This window comes from Rhagoletis zephyria, unplaced genomic scaffold, assembly GCF_001687245.7.
Source record: "Rhagoletis zephyria isolate East Lansing unplaced genomic scaffold, Rhagoletis_zephyria_1.1 Rzeph_scaffold_00019, whole genome shotgun sequence".
NCBI classification, from domain to species: domain Eukaryota; kingdom Metazoa; phylum Arthropoda; class Insecta; order Diptera; family Tephritidae; genus Rhagoletis; species Rhagoletis zephyria.
Genome location: NW_016157103.1, coordinates 412,031 through 424,702, shown reverse-complemented (window position 1 = coordinate 424,702; position 12,672 = coordinate 412,031). Strand labels below are relative to the sequence as shown.

The following is a 12,672-nucleotide window of genomic DNA, read 5'->3' as shown; positions in this document are numbered from 1 at the left end:
CCTTTGACAATAGAAATGCTAATTTTGGACCATTTTCCAATGGTTCCTCAGGGGTCTCTGGAAGGTTTCGAGGGGTCAGGTGTGACTTTTTACGAAGTGTGAACCGTGCTATTATTTTTAGTGGGTTGTATAGCAAGACCCACACCCCCTCCCCCTCCGCCCACTAACCCTATGAGGTTTATTTTTGCCTTAGTTGCTAGACGTGGCAAGTGCAAGTCCTTTTCAAAGGTCTGTCAAACTCAAGAATTCCCAGAAGTGATTGCAGGGGCAGTTACCTTTTGCATGTAAAGTGACTTTCGATAGCAGTTTTTATTTTCGAAAATCAAACTTTTTGATACTACTTTTTGTCTGTTTACACGGTAAATGCAGACAAGTCTACTTTTACTATGTTACCAAACATTTCTATGCTTATGACGAAATTAATGACCTGAAAAATTTACTAAACCTGCTAAAACGTGCACAAAACTGTCACAAAATGTCTTATACATTTATACATATTCCATATCAGTAGAATAAATTACACTTGATCACAAATTTTAGTTTAGTTTTTGTTCTTCAGACGCCACTATCCAATTTCTATGTAGAATTTCTCGGTGATTCCGAAAATCGAGTTAATTTTTTTTTCTATGGTTACGTTTTCGACATATTTGCAATTTACCGTTATTTAGCTTACGAACCAATTTAACAATCTTAATATGAGAGCAAATGAAAGCTAATAACATTCTGCATAAACCACATATATGTACATGACTTTCCGATAGGACTTAAGGCCGGTCCACATAGAACTTTCGTGTTGGCTTTGGCGTTGGCGTTGGTTTGACAGAACGCACGTTAAAAGTATGCTTGCTACAATGAGCGCTTGGCAGCGAATGCTTGGGCCACTACATTAACATACTAACGACAGATAAATTAATATTTCATATCAATAATTGCATTAAAAACGATATTTCTTGCCCGCACTTGATTAAAAAGGAAAATATTTCACATAATTTTATTTATTTGCAACAGCTGACGAGCGACGCACGCGAAAAGATGAGAGTTGGCCATCTTTTTGCTTTGTGTTGGCGTGAGCGTTGTCGAATTTTGGCTATGTGGACGGCTGCGTTTGAATTCATGTATTCATAGTCAGCTGTTGAAGCGACGCCAACGCCAACGCAACGCCAAAGTTCTATGTGGACGGGCCTTTATAGTTTCTGACAAATTAATTAATCATTCGAGTTTTTTTTTATTTTTCAATGGAAAAAAATATAAAAATTTAACAGAAGAAAAGTTTAAAAGATAACAGGTTCTGTGCCAAATTTTTACATCTGTGCTAAAGCCTGTTCTGTTCCAAAAAAAAATCAAGTTACCACTGAAGAAATCGGATTGATAAATAAAGAAATAATAGTGATCAATTGAAAATACGCAAAGATTTTTTGTATGAATATGAGTAGAAAAGCGTGTTGCTCAGATGTTCAGTGGTGGCCTTATAATTAGAAACGACATGCCAGAAAAACCAAAATCACTTTACAAGTTTGTTTAAGACGGACACTGTAAAATAAAGGCACCGTTATTCATAGAGTAGGCCATGAACATTGTTGTCAAACAAACACCTGCTGATACGATGATTGGTTATTAAAAAAAATTCAAATTATTTTGCGGTGTGTGTTTCTTGGCTGGCCACGCAATTAGAAATGCGGCGTTTTCTTTATTTTCTTGACTTGTCTTGGAGTTAGCGATAAAGTGAGTACACTTCGAAATAGCCATAGTTGGCTTGCAATAATTTTGATATATTTCAGTTGTTAGAATGAGCAAAAAAAAGTCATGCACTCCAAAACACTTTAATTTTACTGTACTTTGAATTCGTTAAAAAAAGTACTCTGTTCAAAATCTGCCATTTGAAATTTTTTGTAAAAATATTTAAAACAAATTAAAGTACAGACCATGATAAAAACATAGCAAGGTAGAACCGTTCTCTCAATTTGTCGGCCATGATTTTTTTTTGAAGTTTGCCAACATTTTAAAATCATATAAAAGTGAAAATAAAAAATTGAAATTGTTCGAAATTGTTGTTGCTTGAGATTGAAAATGAAAATGTGTGTGTGAGTTTGTGAGTAAATTTAAAAATTAAATTGTTTGGAAACGTCAAGAATTTTAAAAGTGACTCTCAGCGGTTATACCTTACTATATTTTTATCATGGTACAGACCACAGTATACAGTAATCGAGATAGCCAAAACAATAAATGTAAATATGCTTATTTGACATATTGTTTGAATGTATTGGTTGATATTTTTTCACAGTTGTCGTTTTCGTTAACCCAAATGAAATCCAATTTAAATATTTTCTTATAGTGAAAAATATTTTCAAGTCAACAAAATAAAGAGAAAACAAAATTCCAAGCAAATCAAGCGTGAAGCGTAAGCGATTATAACCGGGCGCAGTTCCTACATAAGTCAAACCGTGTTCCAAACACGTGAGTGAGTAATGGCGGGCTGACTTTTTAAAATGGTCCCATCGATTAGGCGGTAAAACAATTATTACTTAGCTTAAGGTAGAACTCTCTAATTTTCAAATGCCCGAAATTTGTATGTATTTGTTCAGCCGCTTATTCACATTTGAAAGGGGATAATGCATGAATTAATCCAAGTAAAGACGGTTTATGCAGATAAGCAAGCGCGTTTGTTAACCGTATAAAATGTATGTACATATATACACATATGCATACATATATATCAAAATATTCAAAATTACGAGATGAACTAGTTCAGCCCTCTCTATTTGTAAACACGCTAACTCGAACAAAATTTAGATATTTTAACGAAAGTCGGTGTCGAAGTTGCCTTTGGTATAAGTTAGGATAGTGTTAAACTTTGGCGAAATCTGCCAATAACCACGCCCACTTCCCACGTAGTAATTAAAATTATTTTTGTTTTATTAGTATTTTTTTACGAATTTTGCTGTTCAAATTTACATGTCAAATGCATCAACAAACATTTGTGGGTACTTTTGCATCAGTCGTTGCCTATGGGTTAATGACAAATAAATCCTATACATTCACAATATTTCATGTATTAATTTTCAAATAAGCATATTGTCAATGGCTGGTTTACTGTATACTGTGGTACAGACAATCTAATATAGTTTACGCGTTTGTGGTTTTAAAAATGCATGTGGCTTAAAATTTCGGTACTATCGCAGGCTCTCCATTAAAAACAAAGAAATTAAAACAGGTTAAACGAGCTTTTTCTCCCCTCCTTGCGGTTTTAAATACTTATTTTATCAGACAGTTTGATGATGCTAAATTCTGAATAGCGGCTGCCGTGGCTGAGTGATTAGAGATGAACACTGCCACCCAATTGGACCCAGGTTCGGTTTCTAGTCCGACCAACATCCAAACAAGTGTTGTTTCAATAGCTGTTGACCCTCGTCACTAACAAACCTCCGAGTGAGTGTACTTCTGCCATGAAGAAAGCTTCTTCATAAAAATCATCTGCTATTCGGTTCTTCAATTACGAAACAGCCGTGAAACTGTCACAATTTACGCAAGGTGAAAAGTTTTTTGACTCCACATTGTGATCGAGAGAGGGTATGGAGGTATAGAACGCGGAGATGAAATCCACTTAAAAAAGCTCTTTACTTTCATACAAAACAGAGGATGCATTCCAACATTTTCAAAAACCACATAAATTCAGATACTCCATGTAAAAATTCTAAAAAACCGCATAAAAAATCCAGTGAGGCAATATTAAGCAAAACAAAACAATTTGTTTCCTCATTTCAACACTTTTTTTTATGTAAAACTAAACATTAATGAAACAAGAAATTTTTAAGCAAACAAAAAAAACCGACTTCATTTCTCGTATAAAAATTTAAGGTTATCGTTAATATCTTCATGATACAATCATCGGAGTTAAACCAAATTAGAATGCGACCACATGTGAGATAACACCTTTCCTTTATAAAAAGAATTATAGAAATCGGTTAACGTGGTCCAAAAATATGCGGAAACATACAAAAAAAAAAAATATTCCGACGAATTGATAACCTTCCTCCTCTTTTTAAAGTCAGTTAATAAATAATATTTCATCCGTATTTTAACCAAACGCAAAAAACACAGTAAATATATGAATTATGACGAATACAAAAACAAATTAATTATCAGAAGCATTGTCTCTTACACACCGAAAAAAAGTAATAAGAACTCAGAAAAGCAAAATCGCTACAGCGAAAAAAATTGTTCGAAAATCCGCATAAAAAAACCGCATAAAAAGAGATCTAAGTGTATACTATGTATTCTATATATGAAACTATCTTATTTTTTGTATCAAAGTTTTGGCAATTTTTCTTTTTTTTAACAAAAGTATAACTCATCTAACAAAAGCCATGGTAGCCCAAATTCAAACTTTGTATAAAAATTTGGAATATTCAACAAACTTTCTTTAAAGTTTTAAACTTATGGATCGGAATTTTTAACAAAAACTTTGGTGCCGTTTCACTGACGGCTTTACTCATTTTTACCACGTTTGTACCAACTCGCGTTCTTTTCCCATATACATATGTACTAGGGATGTTAATTTTTTTGCTTTTTATGATCCCGGGATTTTTGGGATGTCGTTCTCACAATCCGGTGATTAGTCCGAGGATTTAGATATAATTACTTTTCAACAACTTAAATCGATAAAATTGCTTCTATCTCTCCTACCATTAAATAAATGAGTTTGAAACCGACTTTTTTTTATTTAAAGTGGCGTTTTTATTTATTTCTCTCTGACGTCAGGATTTATTTTAAAGGATTTTGTAATTTCAAAGATATGATTAATTCCAAAAGTTATTTAAAAAAATTCAATGCAATGTAGAATAAAAATATGGGTACCAAATGGAAGAGGAAATTTCTTTCGAACTTAAAAAAAATTTAAATTTTTTGGATTCACAAGGACGAATAGGTAATTTTTTAAGCTGATAAAGTTAGAAGGACGAGATTCGAGGATATTATCGAGTTTATATAAGTTCTTAACATAATTTTTTCAAAAAACAAATATTGCGAAATTTCAAGGATAAAATTTTGAAAGGATATTTTCAATACTTACCAGTCGTTCTGCACGAAAAAATTGAATCTGATTAAATCCTGCAGGATTTCCTCTTTACCCATACATTTCTCTGAATTTTGTAATAATTTTTGAATTGCCATCAGTGCAAATACAAATTACATACTATTTGCCAAGAATCCCCGGATTTTCGTCGCCTAGAAATGACCGGGATCCCGGAATTAACATCCCTAATATGTACAATAGCAAATTGTCTTAAAACATACGCGTAAATGCCGCCTTACCTGCGTAAACCTCGTAAATAAACCCGTTTTGTTTTCCTTGAATTAATTTTTTGGATGTCCTTGGGAGAAATCCTGCCGTCCTATTAAAAATTGAAAGATGTAGATTTACTAGAAATGCGTTCAAATATCGGAAACATGGAATTTTTCGCATTTCCAAAGTTTTCATGAACGATTAGTTCAAGTTATTTACTCAGGTTCTGCAATTCACTCCCGAGTGAATTTCAACCCCTACTAATTTGAATTTAAAACCAAACAGATTGAAATCCACTCGGAAGTGAATGGCAGAACCAGCCAGATTAACTAAAACTTCAACTAAAAGTCGGCACGGGTTATCGTTATCCTACGGCCTTAAAACTTCATATACATACATATATGCTATTAGATTAAAAAACACAAATACAATAATTTGGAAAAAAAAAATTTCCATATAATCTTAAGAATAAAAACTAAGCAATTGCTTTTTATTCAAACATCAGACCTTTTACTCGATTTATTCAAACAAATTTAAGTAAAAGGTCTGAAATTAAAAACAAAGCAATTGCTTAGCTTTTATTCATACGGGCGATACATTTATAAAAAAAAATAAAAAACCTTAAAAAAAACGAAAGAAAAATAGCCAAAACTTGTTAAAATTTGGCGCCGTTATTTTTTCCGCCACCGTACACATTTTGAAATGAATTTCCGTTCCGTTTTTTTGTTTTTGACAAATTACACTGAAGATGGTACAACCCTGAAATCGGTTTGTCTCCAAAACAAACTTTACAAGGCGTCTCAGAAATTCGTTCCTAAATTAGCTACTTCCACTAAATAAACATAAAAAAAATTAAAACCCTTAACTAACTGCTTAATGTGTTCCCATTTGCTTTTTTATTTTCATTGCAGTCAGATGATTTTATTACCTTAGTTATACGTTTTATAAATAAAACGCAAAGATGACGGATTTTGATACTAAATTTATGGAAATGCAGAAATATCTGCCATTCCTCAGGAATGTCATCGAGAAATTGCGTAGCAGTTCCGATCAAGATGATGACAATCCGCGCATGGCGCAATTGAAAAAAATGGAAGTGCTTCACGATTTGCTGAAAGACAACAAGAAAAAGTACGTTGAGCCAAAATGAGCAAAAAACTAAAGATTAAAAAATACTAACTCTATAAGACAAACATTTGTCACAGTTGTTAAGCAAACAAATGAGATATCGTATTTTTCCCTATAAATACACTTTTCAGATTAAAAATGGAGACATTGATGAAATGTGAAGGATTATTATTAAAGCTTGCCAGCAAAATGGAAAGGGTATGTTGAAGTTGAAAAATTTCTATATATTAGTTTAGCCCTAAGCTATGTTTTATTTGCGTAAATTTATTATTACTTTATTTATGTATAATTGATTTTTACTGGCGCTAATTATGTTAATTTTTGTCTTAATTTATACAGAAGCATGGTGCATGTAACTGTGCATGCTTTTACTTGTATGAATATTATTTTGAACCTATGTATATGAAATTTTCCAAATTCCTAATTTCTGCTAAGAATTGCACTTAGCGTGATTTTTTTCAATGTCCAGCTAGCAATCATAAACATATTCGCCTATGTGTTTTTCATTAATATCGAATATATGGCTTATAAACTTCTATAAGTCTTCTGATTAAATCCTCATAAAATACCCAAAGCCCAAGGGTGACATTTCTGAAACAACATAGGTAAGTTTTTATGTAACCCAATCTTCCTCCAATGGATACATTCGATTGAATTGGAAAAGCATATGACCATGCGACGCCTACTACAGCTACCGCGTAAAGGAGCTCAAATTCGGTGTAGGCGCCTAGTATTGTCATAAACCGCCGTGGACGAGCGTCTTGCCACAATCCGCAACAAGTCGAGACTCCTCAGCATCTCGCTCATTTGTGACCACGCCCCGGTGAAAGGGAAGGACGAGGCGGCCACAGAACTCTTGTGAACTTTGATCCAAAACATGCGATAACGGACTGAGTCTTCAGCACTGCAAGTATCCCGCATAGGAACATCGTCAAGCTACATGTCTGTTTGCAGTTGTAAAGACGAGAAACCAGATCGATCATGTTGTGTTAAGCGGAACGCATGCTCCGCGGACCAAAACATCCAGCAATGCAAAGAAAGCTTAATGCCGAAAAGCTGCTTACATAGCAGATTGCATGTAAATCCATATAGAGGCTGAAAGGCGTGAGTGCGAAGACATCAAGCTCGAAAAATTTCCGAAGACCAGGGCGAGTTCTAGTAAGAACAAAAACGACGACTTTTTGTCTGATATTAAGACAATACTTAATTAGAAGGTAACAGTGAACCAGTGGAGAAGATAAACGCAAGTTCCCAGTCAATAACGGCGGAACCAATATTCCACCGCCTGTCCAAAACGATGTACGAATACCAATTTCGCCACTGGAAAACCAGAAAAAATTTGAAGCTGACGACGCACAGTGTTCTATTTTGGAAAAAAAAAAATAATGGACAAAGTCATGCACATATCTCGAGAACGAGGCGAGATGGCGAAATAAGTTTAATAGTATTTTAAAGCTTTTGAGATAGAGAATTCAGGAAAAGTAGTCATTGGATAACCTTTAAAATTACCTCCAAATATGGAAGGTTTTAAATTTTCTTTTCTTTTTTTTGACCTGAAACTAGTATGCAATGAACTTTTTAAAAGTTTTGCGCACATATTTTTGCTCTTCTTGCAGCAAGGAATCCATTTTCATGTTCATACATAAGCGCCAAAAAATCCACAGACATTTTTTTCAAAGTCATTGCATGTAGTTTTTTTTTTTGTTAAAAATGAAAAGAGAAGGTCGGTTTTGAGAACAAAGTAATTTTTCATACAATCAAACATTTAAAATTACCTTCCTTGAGTTTTCTTATTTTTTTACCTAAAGGTTAAATTAGTGGTGACATAGTTACCATAATGCCATAGCCATAACCGTAACCACATTAACTATCATCGATTATAGGTATCATAACCATAAACAGCTGATTTTTCGTAGTCTACAATGTCGGTGTTGCCAGACGCGGAAAATGTGTAATATCGTAGGACATTTGCGCAGAACTTCTCTCACTATCACTAAATTAACACTAAATTCTTAAAACTCAAAAGCAGATCATAATAATAAAATATGTACATCAAGGTAAAGGTATTTACTTAATAGTACTTTCTTAATAATATAAATTTGTTTTTGTTAAAAAAATTTTTTTTATGAAAAAATACGAAATTTGTTTTCGTTTTTTAGTATTTTTGGATTAAATGTATGAAAAAGCATATAAATTACGTACATCAACTGAAAGATAAATTAATTGTCTTTATTTTGGCATCATTAGTTTTTGAATCGGTTATGTAGTTCAGATTTATGGTTTTTGCATAGCTAAATAGTTCATACTCTACGTTTATGCCAAAACGTTGGCTGTGAACAATATTTTTTTGTTTTTTGAACGTCTGGCAACACGTTCTTACTCGCACTTCAGTTATGGCTATGGCGTTATGGTGTGGCGTTATATGTAATAATTCTATATTGGGAGCAGGGATGTTGCGAATATTTGCATTCGCATCATTTTACACATTCGTATTCGATATTCGCATCAAATGATACTAATGCTTTGCGAATGCGAATGTGTACATGGGCAGAGAGCAGGGTTGCCACTTTGGTAAATTATTACCAAAATTGGTAGAAAAAATTTGGGTTGGTAAAAATGTAATTTTTTTTGATTTTCGTAGATTTTTGTTAAAGTAATTTCTTTAACACCAAATTAAACGTTTCGTTCGCGCGCTTCATTTTTCGTTGCTGAACATCTTTATTTTATGAATTTCTTACAAAGATTATAGTCTACTTTATTGCATAAATTTTCGAACGCTTTAATGCACACTTTTTAATTCGCAAAGGCCCTAACCAGCAAATTTTAATTTTCACAGGATAATCAAAAAAACATTAAAAAATATATATTAAAAACAGGTAGGGGTTTTTAAAAATTGGCATGTAACTGCATTGTTTTGGTACTAATCACCAATCATTTTTAAAATATTTCAGACTGTTAAAATTTAACATTAGACTTAAAATTTTTTATTGAAGGTATATTTTAATATATCCTACCAAAATCTGTGAAAAACGCAGTTTCGAAAAAAGTGTTGGTTAGGGCCTTTATGAATTAAGGTAACAACATGTATGTATGTATGTATATCGTTAAAAGGCGATATGTTGCCCCATTCAAAACTCAATTTAGTGTAATCCTGAGGAGCCTTTAATGGACTAAATATTTTAAAAAACTCTTTAAATAAAAAGAAAAAATGGGCAGGTGTGTAATTACACAGTATGATTGTTGTCAAAAAATTAAAAAGCAAAAATCAACGCAGGTTTTATAAATGGCAATTGTTAAATGAAAAAAAAAAACAACTGACCGGCGGCAAAATAATTTTTAGCTGCATATTGAGGGTTATACCTGAATTCCCTGGGCTATAAAACCGAATACCCAAAAATGATCAAAAAATTCAGAGTAAAAAGTTCGAAATTTAGACGATAATTTGGGTTTGGTTAAAGCGCAAACAATACTCTTGTACAAAAAATAGCAAACAAATTTTTACTTGAAAAACATTGTTGATATTAAAAAGAAATCACGAAGCGATTTTTTGAGTCCCTCTACTATTTGTCTATAATAACTCCAGTTGAAGTTTCTTCAAATGATGAAGTTTTATCACTTTGCTTTTGGTTGAAGGAAACAGAGAATATGCCAATGATATGATTAGTTAAATCAAAAGTTCTTTTTATTGAAGTAACTAAAAAAATAGAGAAAAACTCTGGTGTTTATTAAGATAATTAAAAAAAGTTGTTCGTAAATACTTTCCACATTTGGTAGATTTTTCTCAAGTGGATGGTAAGTATTTTTTTCGGCAGTGGCAACCCCGGGCAGAGAGTCCACTCTAATATTGTTGAAATGGCTCTAAGTCTGTCTAACAAGTGTGCGGTAAACAACCGGCTTTTAGCTTCAGACGCTAAACGGTTAAGTAGGTTATCAAGCAAATTGATGGGCCTTCAACAAGTACTGCTAAAAGTCTTATAAGCAACCTATAAATAATTTTAGAATCCTCCAGCGAAAGCGAAGGCTCGGTTATAGAATCTGGAGACATTAAAAAATGTGAAATTAAAGCTCAATTGAAGGCCTATCTTAAAAAAAAACGAGAAAATCCTCCCGATTGGTGGAAAACAAATATTTGAGCGCTCCACCCGCCAGCGTTCCAAGTGAGCAATTGTTCAGTGCAGCCGGCCATATATACTAGCCTCTAAGAAATCGCCTCATCGGAGAAAAGGCAGCAAAATAACTTTTTTTGAAATATAATATGCCCCTTTTGTACTTTGATACTAGATTAAAACGCGAAACATCCCTAATTGGGAGTATCTACAAGTGCAGTCAGCAAACATTACAGTACAGATGTATAAAAAAAGAAAAGGAAAACCAAGTAATCGTATGTATCAAGTGACACTTGATTTCAAAACAAATCACAGTGGCGGAACGTTAAAAGAAAATTACAGGGAATTTTTAGTTTACATTTAATTTCATTAATTTTTTGTGAAAAAAAGAAGCGATAAATTAAATAAAATAGCTTTACATGCGTATTTTGGTACGCAGATAATTTCTAGAAATTTTAACCTAAAATCTTGCAATTCTAATAAAACTTTGTTAATTTTTTTTATTTTTGACAAAGTTTGGAATTTGGATTGATTTAGTTTCCGTTAGAAATTGAGCTCTACTTTTATAAAAAAAAAAATTTGCAAAAAAAATTAAAATGAATAACATTGAGAGTATTATATAAAGATCACTTCAACTTTGAGTGAGTCAATATAGTTGTTTATCCCTTTTTAACTGAATAGTGAGGAAATGTTTACTCAGTGAAAAATGGAGATATATGTATGTTTGAGTTAAACGTTCTAAAATAATAAATTTCTAATCATTAAAAAATTTTTCCAATCGGTTTTTGAATTTCCAGGTAGCTTTAAAATAAAATTTTAGTACTTCATCATAAATGTTCAGTAAAAATCGTCAACATTAACGTCAACGTAATAATTAGTGTTGCCGTTTTAGCCCTTTGGTGGCTAGATTTAGCTACCACATACTTTTTTTGACCACATAAATTTAAAATTGCCCCTAGCCCTTTTTTTAGCCCTTTGGAGAATTTATTCATACTTGGCATGAAAAAGTTGTATATGCTTAATTTGATCTCATATTTTTTTCATCTATGTAAGATATAAATTTTTAAACTAAGAAAGACTGATATATATTCATATATGTATTGTATGTTCCTTACGTTTTTATACTACTATAGTTTAAAATAAATAAGTTTACGGCCCTTAATATGCTTTATTTGCTAAATGGCCCATCAAGTCGATTGACCGTGTATGTTCTTGTGGTGCGATTGTNCAAAATGGTAGAAAAATTATGAAATTTCGGCTCTAATCTGTTCGATCTTTCCTCGACCTCATTTGTAAAGAAATAAATATTGTACCAGCATGCTGGTAAGTTATATGCTTCGAGCCTGATGGTACAATCACTTGATGGAGCCAGCAAGCTGGTGTCGTATGCTTCCTCTTTTATACAAAAAGGTTTTAGGTTGGATNTATAAATTTTTAAACTAAGAAAGACTGATATATATTCATATATGTATTGTATGTTCCTTACGTTTTTATACTACTATAGTTTAAAATAAATAAGTTTACGGCCCTTAATATGCTTTATTTGCTAAATGGCCCATCAAGTCGATTGACCGTGTATGTTCTTGTGGTGCGATTGTACCAGCTGCTGGTGCGACTTCAAAAACTATATGAAAATTTTATGGTTGTACCAGCATGCTGGTGTCGTGAGTGGTGAAATTAGCTAAATTTTCTAAGCAAAAAGTATTTTGGCGGAAATTTCTTGCCCTCTATGGGTCAAAGCCGTGTTTGTGGAAGATTAAGTTCACGATATTGCAGTTGTGAATTTCAAAAAAAAAAACAATGTTTAACAATGTTTAAGCGACTTATGCATTTCCCGCATAAACAAAGAACAGCGAACACCCACACGCATTTATATTGCATTCCCGCATAAACCAAGTGCAGCGAACACACACACGCACTTGTGTTTAAAAGTATTTCGCTCGTTCTTAATTGGGTATGCATTTTTTATGCAATTCTCAAATATCTCTTCGCTGANCTTCCTCTTTTATACAAAAAGGTTTTAGGTTGGATAAAATATTGCTTTTTTCCGGAATTCATTGTTTTTCTATACCATTACTTATTGAAAATGTTTGCGTGTATACTTATATATGTATAATAATAATAATAGATTGGCGCTTACACATATGTTAGTGTTTG

At 32.8% G+C, this 12,672-nt stretch overlaps 1 protein-coding gene across 16 annotated transcripts in view; it reads left to right on the top strand.

Moving 5' to 3' along the window:
- The window catches only part of LOC108361595 (protein NipSnap-like), an 81,879-nt gene that overhangs the window by 33,369 nt on the left and 35,838 nt on the right, over nt 1–12,672 (top strand). For all 16 annotated transcript variants that reach the window (XR_001847341.1, XR_001847340.1, XM_017614281.1 and 13 more), the window contains exons 2-3: nt 6,193–6,412; nt 6,541–6,607. Coding sequence is in view for 14 of the 16 variants with exons in the window: in XM_017614281.1 (XP_017469770.1) it covers nt 6,243–6,412; nt 6,541–6,607 (237 nt within the window). In the remaining 2 variants the exon portion in view is untranslated. The remainder of the gene's footprint in view (nt 1–6,192; nt 6,413–6,540; nt 6,608–12,672) is intronic.